Below are 18691 nucleotides of genomic sequence, written 5' to 3' on the forward strand. Positions count from 1 at the left end.
GTATACAAAAATATTAAAGACTAAATGTGTATAAAATGAGAAATATATTACCCTATTAAGTCAGTTTTTCCGGCTAACATGCAGTAACCGGTCATAAAGACTGGATGTGTACAGTTTAACAAGTTGAAGGGGTAAATGTGGACGAAAAAAAACCCAGTGATCAAATGTGTACAAATCGAAAAATATATTACCCTTTTAAGTCATTATCCCTTTGTAGAGTAGAATAAGCAGATGTGAGTTGAATGGGCAAAATAGGTATTTCACTTTGTAAAAAGAGAAGAGCTTAGAAGATGCTATGTGGACAAAAAAAAGTTTTTTATTAGAATGTGTACAATTATGTGCAACTTCCTGCTAACTAGTCCGTTCCCTAAATACTTGATTTTACTTCTAACACCAGCTTGGGACAATTTGGAGCGAGCTGATTTAGGTTGCCTTTTGGGGTTTGGGACAACACTTTAATATCATATACAAACTTAACATAACATATCATCTTATGGGATTTTATTTAATGCACACAAGATCTAGCAACATCAATACTTGCTAAAACTCAAACATGCATACCCATGGAATCATAATTTTACCAAATGTTTAACTATCTATTAAATGTTACAATTTCATTAATCTAATATGCTTTAATAAATCGACATCTTTTTATTTTTATATATCAATTTAATTCAGTAAATTGTATATTTATATAGATATTTGACACGTTGGATACTCATTGATTTTATAAATCAGCAAAATCTGATAACATAATGTAACGTAACAACTCATTTTCAATATCGTTTGTAAAGTTAACTTTCCATCGAATCAAAGACGTCCACGTGGGAAGTGCATCATAGCTTCAAGAGATTTTATTCAACCTGAACATTCCTCGTAAAATATATAAATTAAATATAAATTCTGGTTGATAGAAAATTTCCCGTCGTTTGAGTTTTCGGTTATAGCACCACCGTTTGGAAGAGTTCGTTGGATCTGTGATACCGGCGAATCGACGTATCTCGCCGGATCTCTAGGTTCGGCGTCGATGGTGTTCCATGGCGTAGGTCTCCGCCGTGCTCTGGAGCTAGCATTCTGTATCGCTGGTATTTGGTCGGCTTATATATATCAAGGCGTTCTTCAAGAGACCGTGTAAGCGTTAGTTTTTAGCTATCGATCTCTTAAATTCCTTTTGTTGATTTCATGTATTATGTTATTCATCTAATTGTTTCATACTTTTAGCATTTAGTGAATTTTGAATTTCTAACTTGTAATAATGGAATTTCTGATGATTGATGTTTAATTTCCATGAACTCGTCGAAGAAATTGAAAGTAACGTATACAGGAAGTTTTAACTTACTATCTATCAACATTGACGATAAATTACGTCAAAATGATGTCGATTTTAAGATCCATTGGAAGTTTTTTTTTCAATCTACCCTCTCACATTAAACACATAACTTATGACTAACATTGCTGTCACCTTTTACTAATGGAAATCTAAGGTTCTATTAAGTTATGAGAATTGCAGAGTTTGGGTTTTTTTCAGGGGATGAACTCCACTGATATTTTTGTTATTTGTAAAGCAGAAAGCGACTATGACTTTTGGATACAAAGTCTAATTTGGAATCATGGATCCAAGAACCCTATAAATTGGGCTTTTAGAGATGAAAGTCGTGGATAATGATGATTTGCTGTTCTCTTTTTGTTTGGATATTTCTTCTTCAAACATATAGTGTTTTTTTCTTCATGCAACTTCAACCGAAATTGAACAACCAATTAAGCAAATTTCTCAGCCATATAACGTGTACTAATCTTCCTTTCTATGTTAATGTTGTTGATGTCGGGCTTCTTTTACAAACATGTAGTAATCTTCCTTTCTAATTGTTGTGGTCATGATTCATGAATCCTACCAATAACAAATTTGTTTCTATTTTCCTTTTTAGAGTAAAACATGTTTACAATTCTTTGAAAACATGGTAGATGTTTTTACTTTTTATCATCTTTTGCTTAAAACTTAGTTGTTGAATTTCCAGGTCTACTAAGAGATTTGGCCCTGACAAGGAGAGGTTTGAACATTTGGCATTCTTAAACCTGGCACAAAGTGCTGTCTGTTTGCAATGGTCCTTCGTTAGTGAGTCTTTCTTATGTTTCTTCATTTTCATTTCTTCTCATGATCTTAAATCCAAATCACTATTCTATTAAATAAATATTAATACTAACAATTTCTGTTCATTGCATTAGTGATAAAGCTTTGGGGCAAAGGTAAAGGTGTTCGTGCTCCATGGTGGAGTTATTGGAGTGCTGGAATTACAAACACAATTGGCCCTGCAATGGGGATTGAAGCTCTAAAATACATCAGTTATCCTGCTCAGGTTTTGTAACAAATGTATTTATTGTTTTTGACAATCTTATTCTTTTTTAAAGAACCTATTCATTATATCACTTACAGGTTCTTGCAAAATCTTCCAAAATGATTCCAGGTGTGTCATATGTTGTTCTTCATATCACTTATATAAAAAAGCTTCATAATACCATATTTACAAAAAATATATATATAATCAATCTTAATCTTTTGCACAGTGATGTTGATGGGGTCCCTCGTTTATGGTATTCGATACACTTTTCAGGAGTATCTTTGCAGCCTCCTTGTTGCTGGTGGTGTGTCAATCTTTGCATTGGCAAAGGTGAATTTATCATCATTCTACTCAATTTTGTTTATTTTGCTTATAAAAATTCAAAACTAATTTAATTTCAATGACTTTATTTTATCCAGACTAGCTCAAAAACCATAAATAAACTTGCTAATCCAAATGCTCCACTCGGATATGGACTTTGCTTTCTCAACTTGGTGTTTGATGGTTTCACAAATGCGACACAAGATTCAATTTCCGCAAGGTACTTTATTTTCCTAATATATCATGTATGTAACAAGATTAGGGTTTTGTGATACATTAAATTAAAATATTAAGTGAAATAAATATAGTTGTTGCATGTTTAATTAAACAGGTCGAAAATAACTTGCTAATTTTAGGTAGGGTTTAGTTCCAGTCCAATGCATGTGAAACACAGTATTTTGTAGGTACCCAAAAACAAATGCATGGGACATGATGTTAGGAATGAACTTATGGGGAACAGTATACAACACGGTTTTCATGTTTGGTTGGCCTGAAGCGAGTGGATATGAAGCAGTTCAATTTTGCAAACACAACACTGAAGCAACATGGGATATTTTATACTACTGCTTATGTGGCGCGATTGGTCAAAATTTTATATTTTTTACAATTAGTCGTTTTGGTTCGTTAACTAACACCACTATCACCACAACTCGCAAATTTGTGAGTATTGTGGTTTCATCTGTGCTTAGTGGCAATCCTTTATCTCGAAAGCAATGGGGGAGTGTTGTTATGGTTTTTACTGGATTATCCTTTCAGATTTACCTAAAAAAGAAGAGACCCAAGAGAATGAAGAAAAAGAAGAAGAATGTTTGATGAAAATTCGGTCTAAACCACATTTTTTAGGTAAATCTTTTTTTTTTCATTAGTTCATTGTTTAGTTCGAATACATAATCCATAAAAATTAATTTTTTTTAGATTAGAATTTTCTTGAGTGTTACCATAGAGAAAAAGTTGTACTTATTTCACATAATTCTTTTTTCTCAAGTTATGTCAAGTATTTTCTCTCTTTTTTAATAGTCAAGTAGTTTAAGCTTTTGCTAGCTTGCTAAGTTGGTATTTTATCTAATTAGATGTGTTAAGTATGTGAAGCATGTATGCTGTAGTTATGCTCGCGTCAAGGTAACATGTGACAAAATGGCTTTATTGGTTATTATTGCCAACTTAGAATTTATAGTAAATTACAAATTTGGTCCTCATGCTTTACCAAAAATCTCAAGTTCAGTCCAAATTCTGTACTTCTCTCAATGTGATCCTCGACTCATTAAATGACTTCATCTTTTGGACTAAACTTTTGCTTTTAAAGTACGGGGACAATATCCACAATGAAAATACAATTGAGACAATTTTAAAATTTGGACTAAATTTGCAACTTTTACGTAAATTATAATGACCAAATTTGTAATTTACTCTAGAAATTATTTGTAGGTATCAGTACGCACCAACTTATTTAAAAAAAAAAAAGTCTATTTCAGGTTATAGTTTAGAAATTGACAAAAACAAAACTGGTCTAAAATGTCAAAAGTCATTTGAAGTTTTATTTAAAATGCTTACCACTGAATATAATTTATAAAATCGTATTAATTACCTATAAATTAAAAAAATAAACAACGCGTACCTAACAAGATTTGTTTTATTTAAAATGCTTACAACCCAACAACCAATCATTGATTTATATATGCGATTTAAAATTGGAGAAAAAGGAAAAAAGGTGGATGAAATGGGGCCTCCATAGAAACATGCTTTTAAAATTTGTACAGTTTTCCCTCTCTTCTCTCATCACTTCCAACATACCTTTTCTTTAAGAAATCATTTTCCCAAACCAACAGCCCCCTATACCAACTTGTACCCAATGCTTTAAGAGTTGTACACATCTCTAAATTCACCAACTTCCACCCTGGAAAAAAGACCAAACCTTCTTTTTGCTCATCATTATCAGCAGAGCTGACCAACTTAAATACACCAACAGATCTGCACACCACAATCCCCACCTTCCCCACAGCCCAAAACCACCATTTTTAACCAAATTTACACACTGACACACAGTGTGAAAAACAGCATCAATCTTTCATCTTCTGCAAGTAAGTTTCTATATCCCTTTCTTTAACTACATTGTCTTCTTTGCATTCAATTCTTTCATCACAATTTTATATAATAATTTAATAAACTTTGAAGGCAAAAAAATAAAAGAAATAAGCTTCTGCACACAAGAATCACATCCGCTAAAAACCAATCATTGTAGGTTTAATACATTACAATATCAAAAAATCAAAAAAAAAAAAACTTATACCATAACCTCTATTCTACACACACACTCTAAAAATGGAGTTCAACTGGGGTGGTTGAGCCTCCTCCTCACTCGCTCACTCACTTCTATGCTTCTAAAACCTCCCCCTTTTCCATTTAGGGGTAATATTGTAAATATCAGCAACTCGCCGATGTATAATTACACTCTGTAAGAAAAAATATATATATATATGTTCTGTGCATGATTTTGGCATATTTGAAGGCCAAATAATTATGAGGGGGAATACTAGCCATATTCGAAACCCTCCAAAAATGAAGAAACAAAAAACAATGCATGTCAACTAGTAAAATGTAAATCCTTGATCTACTTGTGGTTGTTCTGGAATGTACCGGAACATTCCAGATTTTGATGCAGATCTTGATGTTGATCAAACCTTTTTGTTTAAAAAATCAGGCTGATATGATATGAGATGCAAAATCCTATGAAAAAACTCTACATTACATGGGAATAATCAAATCAAAGGCAATGGAGAAGAGCCCTTTTGCAAGGTGGAGGTTGTGAAGTTCTGATTCCTGGCTTTGGTGGTGGTGTTGATTCCATTCCAAGTGTTTTTAGTAGGAAGTTCCTTTCCTGAAAAAAAAAAATGTATAAACATAAATTTGTACTTCAAAGTCATAAAAAATGCTAAGGTAGTGTTCTGTATGGAGTAATCAAAGAGGGAATGGAAGATTCCATTCCATTCCATTCCTTTTGTGATTCCATTCCATCTTAGCAAGAGAGCTTACACTTTCTGAAAACTGTGGGCTTGGAATTCCTGCTGCCATTGATCTAAACAATGGAGTTACTTGAAGTGGGGAATTGAATTGTGAATTTGGCAAGGGACATATGCCTCCAACATCATTCTCACATTCATCACAAGAAGCTAAAACATCTGTGTAAACATAGGTTTCTTGTTAGGGGTAAAAAAGGTAACTCACACCAAATCTTCACCCTGTATAGCAAAATTTACCTAGGTTTGTTGTTGAATCAGGTGTTATTATATTTTTACCACAAATTTTCTCAATCACTTGGGAGAGAGCAGTTGACCCTGTACTGTACTCTGAGCTTTCTGGGGATCCCTGATATAAATCAGGTTGTCTGCACAGCACAAATGAACATGATAAAATATTAAATATTATCAGGTGAATTTCCAATTATGCCCTCATGAGTTATGCCTACTACCTCCATGATTGTTGGCTGCCTTCATCACAACTTCTTATGTCCATATCAGACATGCTATTGTTAACTCCAACCACATCACTTTCTTTGGTTTTCTTTAAAAAATCTTCAACAGCCTGAAAATAAATAGTATTTGATTAAATGTAAGATTTTCACATACGTTTTTCAACAAGAAACAAGAACAATATAGTCATCATAAAAAAAAATATATTATTCACCTTGCAAGCTTTTTCATAACTTTCCTCTGTTTTCTCCAGAGTAACTTTGAGTGCAAGTGAACTGAGAAGTTCTGCCTGTTGTAGCAATGCAATAATCTTCGGGTCATCTTTCTTCAGAAATGTTCCTTCAAGAATCATACCATTAGTTTCTTTTTATCAATTTCGAACACATTTTATTAATTTCATTATCCAATCAAAGCATTCGAATTTCAACAACTTGAGTTTTTATTATCGAAGAAATTGTTTCTTTTTTTTTTTCTTCATTCGGTTTTGTATGGTTAAAGTGCTCTGAATGGATAAACCAATATTTTTTTCTGAACAGTTTGAGTGTGAAAAAAATGACCATTTTAACCTTCGGTTTTAAAGTGATGCTGGTTAATAAATGATTGATAAAATGCAACAAAACCCGATTGTTCTTGAAGAAGAAAAGAAGACAAGTGGGTTTGAATAGGTTTAAAAAAAAAAGAGTTTGGTTCAATGGATAAAGAATGAGGTTTAATGGATAAAGATATCCTCAATTCAGTCAACCCAATCAAGCTCATTGTTTATAGCAAGTCAAAAAGAAACACCACTATATATCTGTCCAGATTAAGTCATGTCCCCATCAAGTTAAAAAGAAACAAACAACACATACGAATCCTTTGTGCATTTTGTTTCTGATTTAACTCTCCACCCACCATCATACAAACAACAACTTCAAGATTCCATTTTTATGGTGTATTACCATCTTTTGAGACCTCTTCACTTTTGGGATGAACCTGTGTTGTCAAGGTGTTGATGTTATGGCTCTCTTCTGTTGTATCAGGAATATGTTTCCTCCTAAATCAAAATACATATACATACATTAATGTAAGAATTAGAATTTGATTTTAATATTTCATACCAAAAATCTAAATCCAAAAATACCTCATTTTGGAAAGAGGCATTGAAGGTTCTAGAACTCTGTCTTCATTTTGTCCATTCTGAAATCTGGTCCTTTTGTTGTTTGGTGTGATGTAACAAGTGTTGTTCTCTTTTGCCATTGCTTCATTCTTTGCTCTCTTCTTACACAATGTCGAAAACCGATTCTTGACAGCATTATCCGTTCTTTTTTTTTTTTTTAAATAAAAAAATTATAGTCTTGTTAGTTATTTTTTCAATAAAAAATTAGCAAATCAAAAATCATATATAGAAGAGAAGAACATCATTTACCTGCCTGAAACGACTTTTGCTATTTCAGTCCATCTGTTACCAAAAATCTTTTGAGCCTCACATAAAAGCATGTCTTCCTCTTGTGACCATCCTCCTTTCTTGAAATCAGAATTCAAATAAGTGAACCATCTGTGTTTTATAACATTTATCCAAAATCAAGAGTTAGTAGCAATAAAGGAAGTTTTGGATCTTAAAAAATATAAGATTAAGTAAAGATACATGTTAAGTTTTCCTTATGGTTACCTTCTTCTACATTGCCTTGTAGTTTTATCCTTAAACTTTGATGCAACAATAGCCCAACTGAAAATTACAGTATTGACACCCATCAATCTTATGAATCCAATAAGAAATAGCTTTTTCAAATATGAGATTTGAAGAAAGGAAATCATACTTGTCGATTCCATGGATACCGATTTGTTCCCTTAATATATCATCTTCCTGAAGAAATACAAACAATGGAGATATTGAGCAAGATGATGATTATAAGAGAAAGATGAGTTGTTATTTGAGTGATCATATTCATAATGAACCTCTTGAGACCAAGAAACTATATGCCTCTCTTTCTGCTTCTGAGCTTCACCATCACCACTACTGTTGTTGTTATTAGAACTACTAGTAGAATCACAGGCTTTCTTCTTCATATTCTGCATCCTTCACCAACAAAACCGCTCTCTCCTTTATCCCAAAAACCTAGCTCTCGCATGCTATGGTAAAGGAACTCTTTTTGCGTTTATATGTGGGTGGATTTTGTTATTTGTGTTTATATAAAGAAGTAAATAAAAGATAAGCAAAAGGAACCCCAAATTTCCCTCTTTTTAGGGAGAAAACTTTACAGGCTACTGTTTACTTCAAACGGAACACCACATGTACACACACACACATGGAGCAAAACGTCATACGTCGCATTTGCCTTGGATTCCAACCTTTTGTATTGAATCAAAAATCAAAAATCAGCCGCCTTTGATGCCCTAAAACCATACAAACAGAATCCAAATAAATGAGAACGAGAAAGTTGAAACTGAAAACAGATTATTGATTAAACTTCACAGCTATAAGAAGCGAAATCAAACACGGATTGGATTATGGATTAAGGATTATATTGAAATCATATATACTACTACCTTTTGGTATCGTATATATCGCGAGAATCGAGAAAGAGGAGTCTCCGTAGATCTGAGGGAGTTTGCGGTTGATCTGGAAGTATAATACAAGTTAATACGATCGAATGAGGGCGGAGAAACTGTGGATATTGAAATTTATTTTGGAAGAAATGGAAAATATACCTGTAAATCGGTGTTTCGCTCTCTAAGAAAAGGTGTGGGTGGTGGGGCTTGAGAGCGCGGGCATGAGGAGGAGTTTGAAAAAACTGACGCTGAAATCCACGAAGGAGAGAGAAAATGTAATGTAATCTAATCAATTGAAATTCAGTAAAATCAACATTATTAATGGTGTGGTTATTGATTTTTACGCTCCGGGATGATGATGATGCTGATGATGATGGGCCGGCGGTGGTGGTAGGGGTAGGGGTTTTGATTTCGCTGTCACTTTCCCTTTCTCTTCCATGTGATCTCTGTAAATGTTAATTTTTTTAAATACAGTATATACCTTTTTTTTTTTTTTTTTTCAAATATGTAAATAACTTCCACTCATTAATGTATGAACAATCGATTCAATCTAAACATATTACATTTTATCATATTTTTGTCTTTCATGCTTATCAGTTTATTTATTGATTTATTTATTTTTAGAACCACACATTAATAGCGGTGTAAGCGAACCTGTTTTTGGAATCGGAACCGTCTCAAAATTGTTGGTCCTGAAACTGGTTAAGTGGTTTCGGTTCTAGTTTCTAAAGTTTCGGAACCGTCTTAAGCGATTCCGACTCCAATTCTCATTTTTACGAAATCGATAACCGTTGGACACCCGCTAGTTATGGTTCCAATATCGAGTATCCGGAACAGGCGGTTAACCGCAACCGGTATCGACGGCTACCTGCGTTTTTCTAAAAATATATATTTAATTTTTATATTTGGTTTTTTTTTTTTTATAAAAAATAGGGAAAAAGAACCTGCCCTTAGTTGTTTTTTGGGTTTGTGTGATTCATTCTTACAAAAAACGCAGACACCCTACACTTTCTTCTCACAATCGTAAGACGTCGACACACTTTTTATCTTTGCTCCATTCTTAGACCTCAGTCGTCTCGTCTCTCACAGTCTCACTATTTATCGTCTCTCAATTGTCTCTCACAGTCTCATTATTTCTTGTCTCTCAATTCGATTCGTTGGTTTTCTTAACTCATTCGTTTCAATGGAGTAGAAGACGACAGTGGACTCCCCCAATTTGAGTTCGTATCTCGTAATCCTCCCTCAATCTCCCGCTCACGATGTTCTCCTTGTTCAATCAAAGACTGGAGAAATCCAATCACCGACCATCGCTGCAACTACAAGTCTCCGTCTTCAAGGTCAAATTCTCAAACTGTTACCTCCATCTATTAATATCTCAATTTTTCTGTTGACTATTACCTGAAACTTCGATTATTCCATCTGTTAATATGTCGATTTTTTTTGTTTATTGTAACTTGGAATTTTGAAATTACATATGTTGATTGTTACCTCCATGGTCGTTCCCATATGTTATGTTCATCTGTTATGTGATATGTTATGTTCTGTAGTATGTACTCTGTAATTAAGAGTCAAAGCAATCTATATCTGATATCTTGATTTTTCAGTTGATTGTAACTTGGAATTCCGAAATTGCATATGTTAATTGTTACTTCCATGATTGTTCCCATCTGTTCTGTTCATCTGTTTTGTAATATGTTATGTTCTATAGTATGTACTCTGTACTTAAGAGTCAAACCAATCCATATCCGATATCTTAATTTTTTTTTGCATATATTACATCTGGTAACTAAGATCAGTTCACTTGGTTTGTGCTTTGTTGTTTGTTGAAGATACAATAATCAAAAGTTCATTATTTTGTTTTTGTATACTCAAAAGTTCATTGTAATCAGAAAAAAGTAATCAAATATCTTGGTTGTTATTGATTTATTTTTGTCGCCTCAAAAGTTCATTGTTATATCTTGGTTGTTATCAATTTATTTTTTTGAAATTTTAGGTTTAAGAATTGAAAGTAGTCGAATTGATGTAGACTTGGATGGTGAAAGTGAGGTCGTTGAGCAAAACAAAATACCGGTAGTTGGGGACAAAAGGACATCAGATGCTTGGTGCAACTACACAGACGTTAGAGATCCAAAGACAGACAATATTGTAAAGGTGCAATGCAAACATTATTCCAGCCTCATGAAAGTTACTACAAAGAATGGTATATCATCTTTGGGTAAACATAATGTTGTATGTTTACAAAATCCTGATAGTATAGATAAAAAAAAACAAAAGAAAATTAGCACTTCTAGAACAAGTCAAAGTGATGCCACCACCATTTCTAATTGGGAATTTAACCAAAATACAATCAGGGAGAACGATATTTATATGGTTACATAGTTTTTTTCAATTGTCATGACGGGAAAGTGTTTAATTCTAAAAACAAAATCGTGCTTTCTGCTCTCAGGGAGAACGATATTTATATGGTTTGATTTATTTGTTTAAACATTAATACTTTATTTTTTTCTTGTTTTGCTACTCTTAAAATTTTGAACACAAGTTGCTACACTTTTAATTTATTTTTGGTTTGTTTACATTAAAAATTTCTTCTATACTTTACCAAAGGAGTATACATTGTACATACACATTTTGCTACTAACACTGCCAATGTTCATTCTTCTATTTCCTTTGTATGTGTTAAGACCTTCTGTTTTCCTCTCAACATTGATCTTAATTGATTAAGATCATCATGTCACTTCTTGAATGCATCATCCTCCATTGTAAGAGCTAGTTGACGCTGACTCTGCATCTTTTCTTCAACAACAACTTCCCTCTCACTAACATTGATGCACACGCTGATTGACATGTTGCTTTATGCTGATGAGACCAGATGGGGGATAACTGTGCCACTAAGCATTCCTCTGTGCACATATCTCTTCCTCCTTGAACAACCTATTTCGGTTGCAATGAGATGCAGTGGAGTTCCTGTGACCTGGTGCGACTAACTTATAGAGACGCTGTCACCACAACTCCATCACCTCAAAGATCCAAAGTGTCTTCAACAAGACAATGATCTCACCCTCTCTTCCATCAGGGATCTCAATGTATGGAACCTTTGAGTTGTGTCTTGAAGACTCTCATAACTCGAAGGTTACAAAGATTGGATCCCTCTAACTCGTTGGTTACAGAGACTGGTTCATGTTATTTTGTTCTTGGTGAGCATGAAGCTTGGAATCGATCTGCAGAACCTCAACGATTAAAGGAATTCTCTCTCCTTGTTTACTTTGCATTGTGTTGTTTTTGTTGATCTTGTTTGTTCTCTTTTACAACCAAAAAATCTAGGGGTGGATATCTCAGAAAATGGAAATGCATTAATGACCATTCAATTCCAAAGATTTGATGGAACGAGTCTTTATCACCTTTATGAAAAAGTTGCACATATTTCCCTGTTTAAAATATTTTCTTGTTTGATTAATTATTTTGTTTGTATTCTTATATTGTGTATTATTTTGTACCATTTTGGAAAGGAATCCAATGGTGGCAACACTAAGCCTAGTATGCAATTTTTGACACATTATCGTCCCTAGAAGCATGTTGTTGTATGTGACTAAATCTCTCTAATAAGTTTCTCATCAACTAGACCATCTGTTGATAACATTGAGTCACCCCATCACACTGACTGTCTAGCATTGTCTGAACTTTCTAAGTGACATTGCCTGGTCCAAATAAAAAAAATCGATAAAAATGTTGGGGGTGTTCATTTTTTATTCAATTATCTCTCACCTGACCCTGTCCCTGTAAGCATGCTTGTCGTATGCTTCAAGTCTCATGTTCTGCTGAAACATTGATCAAAACCCAATGGCTTACCCTGATTGCATACTCATCAGCGTAAGAGTTACTTGTCTGGTCCTTAAATGACAAAGGGTTGTTCATGTCCCTAACCTCCTAGTCTGAGGTACGACATGATACCATTATGATTTAACAATGCATCTTTGATTTTAGATTGCAACTTACTCCATGATACGAAAGTTTAAACCACTTCTTGTTGATGTGTTAAATTGTTAATGATTCACGCTGATTTCACCTCAGCGTGACTAAAACAATCCATTCTCTCCACAAGTCTTCTAATATAGAACTTGATGATTCACTGTGTAAAACCACACAATGATAAAATTTTGAAAGTTTGTGTCGATGGTTAGTCTATGTATCGCAGGCTATCACACGCACCAATCCATTCTTGCCCTTATATTCTTCTTTAAAAGCTTTATGATTCAACGTAATGTACCATACGCTGATGAGAGCGTGACAAAATATGTGTTGATGGGTATATCATCATCTGTGATATATTACACGCACCTATCCACTCTTGCCATTTTTATTATAATAAAAGAGATTTATGATTCATCGTATGACACCACACGCTGATGAGATCTCACAATACTATGTCGATGAATGATAGTTTAAACCCACACTATCAGGAGACATCACAAACTTACTGGGTGACCATCTCAAGTTACTCGTTGATTACACACGCTGATGTTCATTGTCGCTGATGACATGTTTGATGTATCTATATTATCCAAACGGTAACTTTTTGAATGACGATTAAATGGTCTATCATTATCTTAGGATACAAAATTTTTATGGCGAAGATCTCCTCAGCCGTGATTAAGTAAAAAGGAAGAAATCTTTTGGGTATAAAGTAGGAATTCTCCGCTCTAGGTCAATTTTACAAGCAATTAAGAGCAATTAATTGACACTCTCTCTAAAAAAGACTCCCAATCATCATCTTCCTCAAAGCTTTCACCATGTCAAAGTCTCTATATGAATTTTTACCCAACTCTAATGTCATCAAAGGTCCTCATGCTCCCGAATCTATCATCATCATTCAGTTCTCGGATGAAATTCCAAAGCAGTTTGCAAACTCAGGAATCAAAAATTTTGTCAACTATGTCAAAAGATACCCTCTTCGATATGCATTTTGTGACTTTCCTGATCCGTTCTACCCTAAACAAGTATGTGAATTCTATTATTCATGCTCTGTTGATTCTGATGCTCGAACCATTACTAGAACCATTAGAGATGGTCAATATAGGGTTACCATTGATGTTGAATCCTTTCGAACTGCTCTTCGTCTCCCTCGATTTGAAAGTTAATCTAAAACTCCATCCGAAGATAGTTGCAAATATGTTCGTGAAAAATTAGGGTATAACTTCAATCTTCCAAGCCTTATTCGCGATCCATACAAGAACACTCTTCATCAATGTTTTAATGTAGGGCGGAAGTACTTAGCAGGTGTGATTGGCAAATGTCTTGGACACAAGATTGAGAGTCTGGATCAACTGAATCTCTTTGAGCAAAGGATTTTATACTCCATCATTTACGACAAAAGAATGGACTTTGCTCAAATTTTTCTTGATCAAGCGATTGATTGCATTACTGGAAACAAGAAGCCATTGAATGTTCCTTATCCTCGTTGGCTTGGTCTGATATTGTCTCAAGAAGAAGGCTATGTTGAATGTCATGGAATTATTATTCCAATTCCTACCCTTTCCTTAAAATTTATCAATGTTGCTCCATCTAAAGGTGGCTTGCCTATTACAACAAGGATGCAAAAATGGATTGAACAACCTTATATGGTTGAAGCCTCAGACTTTGAAGAAGAAATTGATGATGATGATGATAATAATGATGATGATGATGTTGGTAATAAAGAAGGGACTAATGAGGAAGAAGACGTTGATAAAGATGAAGAAGAATCAACCACTGACAAAGGAGAAGGGTTTGCTCAGGGAATGGACTCTCCCCCAAGGATGAACAAGCACATTCGTTTTTCAACTACTTATTCATCCTCTTCCTCTGTTGATGACATTGTACCTCGTGGGTCAACCCCTCCTATTGGAGATACTACTAAGCCAATGATCCAAGACGAACTTTCTCTAAAACCGTCTCCTTCTCCTCAAGCTGATAATGTTCCTCAAGCTAAGATGGTTCCCCTACGCCAACACCCATTACTACTGTTGCTCTTCATCAGGGTGATTAGGAAGCATCCAAATCCAACTTTCAAAATGTTGTGCTTTCCCAACTCTCTCTAATTATGCAAATTACTCAGTCAATGGATAGAAGGTTAACAAAAGTTGAAAGGGATGTGGCCATAATGAAGCGATGTATGGCTTTAGGTGATGATGATGATATGGTTGTTGATGACACCCCTCCAAGCTCTCCAGGTGATCAACTTCCTCCACCTCCAACTCCATTAAAAAATCTTCCTCCACCATCCTATCCCCCTCCGAGCACTCCTCCTCCTTACTCTCATCCCCAATTTGATGCTGCAAAAAAGGGGGAGAATAATCAAAAGGGTACCTAACCAACACAAAAGCAGGTGGTGATTGCATCTCAGCTTGAGATGAATGGAAGGGTTAAATTTGAAGTTGATCCTCAAAAGCAGATTGTTGTTGTTAATATTTCAAACGCTGATGCTGATGTAACAACTGATAATTGGCCCACTCCTGACTCTGGTGATCAATCAGACACCGAAGACTATGAAGGGTTTCTTGATCTTGGCTTTATGCCACAAGTTGTTGTACCTATTGTTCCTTTGAGTGATGTCTACCCTGACTCTTATTTTAAAGGAAAGGTTCCTCAAGGAACTGATAGTGATATTAACTAGAAGCTCTTCTACTGCTACTGGTGATCTTTCAACATCTCCTCCTAAAAAGAAAAGCAAACTCATCTTTGATCTAAATGAATTAGCGAAAACATGGAGTTTACCCATTGAGGAAGTTAGAGAAATAATGGTAGAATATAATGTTTCTGTTTGTCAAAAGAAAGAAAAAAGAAAAGCATAATGTCTATCTACCAAAGTTGCTCAAGCTTTTGCCTCTGCTGATGAGAATGAAAATATGCAAAGAACTGATAATCAGGCCAAGAAATATTAAATAATAATGTGGAGAGAAAACACATTGTTTAAGACTTGAATGACCAGATTGATAGTAAGAAGTTTGGAGATGTCTTACTCGCAGGTCAAAGCCTGAGCCTATCATCAAAGTGAGATGCCAAACCGAGGAATGAGTCACTGAAGCTTCACTTGGTTAGAATGAAAACAAAATATGAATACACTGAAGTTATTTATGCTCACGAGCTAGTTAAATTTGGCTACAACGAGGGATACAAATTCAAGAAATCATCGACAAACACAAGGGTATTCATGCTCAAGAAGTGAAGTTGACAATTCAGCAGCTGCTGAACAAAGTTAAGAAGTTAAACCTTGTGCCATCCGCTGGTCCATCTAGACCATCCTCACCAGGAAGAACAGGTGCTCCCAAACAGTCCAAGAATACCAGTTTTCTTCTTCCTTATGGCACTAGGTACATCAACAACAAATTTTCGGCGGGTGTTGAACCAGCTCGGTATAAGTTCATTCCATAACCGGAGCATGGCATTTTCTATCTTGATAGTCAAAATTAGATGTGATTTCAACGCACTGATGATCTTCCTTTTGCTCCCACTGAACATTTGTTTCATATTCGCATGGAAGGATCTAGTCACTATGAGTTGGAAAGAGGATATCATGTACTAATATCTCTGGCGTTGACTCGAAGATTAAAAGAACTTAAAGTTGATAAATTCAGATGGATTAAGCCTGAGAACTTACGTGAAGTTGAAAAGTTTTACATTGGTTCTTTTGATGACTCTAAAGAAGATTATTTTAACATCATCAGATAGGAGAGATTATAAGGTCAGACCTTATGATCTGATGAGTCAAACACTCTACCACTATTTGTCAGCGTTAACATCAAGTATATCGACAATGCCAACATATCAAGCTTATCAGTGTTAGCGTATAGCATAGCTTTTCTATGTAATCTTTTGTATATTAGGTAATGATATAGACAAGTATAGAGTAAATCACAGATCCGATATCTTTGTGATAAGATCGGTTTAGTATAGATTAGATGCAATCCCTTGAATCATGGGATTGATATGTATAGATTAGTATATATACAACATTAGGGCGAACCCTAATGTTGTAATCGTGGCTTTGTGTTAATAATCTTTGTGACAAAACCATCTTCCTGGTGAGGACAAAACATCTTTCTTGGTGAAAGAAACAATTTGGAGAACTCTTTGTGTCTTTTAAATTTTGTTCTTTTTTTAGTTGTTTAAGTTTCTTTTTAGTCTTTATACTTGAAGTGTATCCGATCGATACAAACCTTCAGTAGTGTGTCTTTATATGAGGTTTGGTATGATGACTCTCCGATTTGAGGATACTGAAGTGGTCTGTTAGTGAACTGTGGTGAGTGAGCGACCAAGGCAAGTGGTCCACCAAGATCCATGTAGTCTTTCATCACTATAGACTCTCGAGCTTCAAGTTCACCATAGAGTTTGTATAGCGAAAGGGTTTTGATCTTGCTATCTCCTTTAACTATCATCTTCGCCATACTCCATTGCTTTCCCGAACCATTTAGGAACTACATATTTGATTCATGATCACTTTGAGTAATACCTGCATTTGAGAGTTTGGTGACGATGAGGTTGAATATTTTAAAGGAATCATCAAGACTTTCTCCAGGGAGAGCTTTGAAGTTGTTGAAATCATTCAAGGTTATGGTAATCTTCTTGTCTTGAACTTGTTTAATTCCTTCATACAGATTCTTAAGAATATCCCATATTTCTTTTGCAGATTTGTAGTTAATAATAAGATCAAAGCTGTCAGGATGAACTCCACAAGAGATTTCATGGAAAGAATTTTCATATTTCTCCATCTTTCCTATATCATCGTTGGTAGGTCTGGTCATGGCAACTTGACAACCTCCAAGTATGGTTTGAGTTCCATCAGCGACAATGGGTGTAAGGACAAGTATGTGTGGTCCTTTTTCCATAGATCTCTAAACTTTCTTTCCTAGTCTTCTTAGATATCTTTCCATTCTTTGAGACCAATGATGATATTCACTTGCAACAAGTATTAGAGCTCGATTAGAACCTCCAAAATTATTAGATGCATTTAACAAGTAAAGTTCTACCATTTTCCTTGATTTTTGAAAAAGATGAGATAAGTGGTATAGAAGGCCTTTTAAAATCAGAGTTTTTCTTTAGAAAAGATTATGGATTTTCAAAGAAAGTTAAAAAGCAACTGTTGGGTTGAAGATTTGTTTGAAGATTGCGTCATTGGGCTCGGCTGCTAGTCCATTTATTTTGTACTCCGGTTTTGGGCCTGTCCAATCGTGAGTTTGTTAGGTTTACTATATAAGAATATGCTTGCATGCATATTAGGTAAATGATTTAGAGAATTACGATAGAATTACAAATTTCTTTATCGTTCTTGTAAACCTCCAACCCTCTACAGTCGATGTTCTTGATCGAGCTCTTCTGAGGGTTTATTTTTTAATCATTCGACTCGTTTGATTCATTCTTAACTTGTTCTTTATTTTCATGTTCTTGTTGTTTAATATTTATTTACCTGTTTAAGATCTAATCGATCTTCCAGATTAAGTTTTAATCTCATCAATTGGTATCAGAGCAGGAGGTTGTGTAATCGATACACTTCTTTTCTGTGAAAAGGTTTCAATTAGGGTTTTTCCGTAATTACTGATATTTATTGAGCCGTCATCTCATTATTGGCGTATCTTGATATTTATTGTTTTGCCCTAATCTGATTTATTACAAGTCTGATCTTTAAACAGGTTATTTGATCATTATGGACGAGACGCAATTGAATCCCATTAATATTTCCAACAGCATTGGTTCAACCACGAAGATTCCCATTCTATATACCCATGATTATGAAGTCTGGGCGCATCACTTCGATGACTATGTTATAGGATCTGAGGATAATGGATACCTCATATGGGAAGCAATTATCAATGGACCGTTTTCTCACTCTGCAACGTCAAGGATTATCAAAACTCAAAAGGAGTACAATGATCTGCTGAAGGATGTTAAAGATATTGCGCAAGATGAAAAGGATAAATTCCAGTGCAATATCAAGGCGTTAAGATTGATCAGATTCGCCCTTCACTCCGACACTTTCAGGTTGGTAAGCTCATGCACGACGGCAAA

General features: G+C 34.7%; 2 protein-coding genes across 5 annotated transcripts; one reads left to right on the forward strand and one right to left on the reverse strand.

The window, feature by feature from the left end:
• The first annotated feature begins 919 nt into the window (after nt 1-919).
• On the forward strand, nt 920-5965 carry LOC111879912 (UDP-galactose/UDP-glucose transporter 3). 2 transcript variants are annotated; one of them, XM_023876344.3, is made up of 8 exons: nt 920-1131; nt 2016-2113; nt 2224-2354; nt 2432-2462; nt 2563-2666; nt 2756-2877; nt 3062-3500; nt 5356-5965. In XM_023876344.3, the coding sequence occupies exons 1-7, from the start codon at nt 1028-1030 to the stop codon at nt 3468-3470; spliced, it is 999 nt and encodes a 332-aa protein (XP_023732112.1). In that variant the 5' UTR covers nt 920-1027; the 3' UTR covers nt 3471-3500; nt 5356-5965. The 2 variants fall into 2 exon arrangements, 1 of the variants encoding a protein (XP_023732112.1); XR_008231378.1 differs by lacking the exons at nt 920-1131; nt 2016-2113; nt 2224-2354; ... (2 more) ...; nt 2756-2877; nt 3062-3500 and adding an exon at nt 3509-4735.
• On the reverse strand, nt 4270-9082 carry LOC111879896 (transcription factor MYB88). 3 transcript variants are annotated; one of them, XM_042900843.2, is made up of 14 exons: nt 8998-9013; nt 8813-8901; nt 8651-8723; nt 8060-8497; nt 7921-7967; nt 7773-7829; nt 7530-7658; nt 7245-7424; nt 7063-7157; nt 6339-6463; nt 6124-6236; nt 5912-6039; nt 5688-5833; nt 4270-5532 (listed from the first exon to the last, which is right to left on the reverse strand). In XM_042900843.2, exons 4-14 carry the CDS (start codon nt 8177-8179, stop codon nt 5419-5421), a joined length of 1254 nt encoding a protein of 417 aa, XP_042756777.1. In that variant the 5' UTR covers nt 8180-8497; nt 8651-8723; nt 8813-8901; nt 8998-9013; the 3' UTR covers nt 4270-5418. The 3 variants fall into 3 exon arrangements, with proteins under 3 accessions (XP_042756777.1, XP_023732104.1, XP_052626115.1); XM_023876336.3 differs by lacking the exons at nt 8813-8901; nt 8998-9013 and having other exon boundaries at nt 8651-8789; XM_052770155.1 differs by lacking the exon at nt 4270-5532 and having other exon boundaries at nt 5702-6039; nt 8813-9082.
• Nucleotides 9083-18691: the final 9609 nt, after the last annotated feature.

The sequence above is a fragment of the Lactuca sativa genome, chromosome 4, assembly GCF_002870075.4.
Source record: "Lactuca sativa cultivar Salinas chromosome 4, Lsat_Salinas_v11, whole genome shotgun sequence".
NCBI classification, from domain to species: domain Eukaryota; kingdom Viridiplantae; phylum Streptophyta; class Magnoliopsida; order Asterales; family Asteraceae; genus Lactuca; species Lactuca sativa.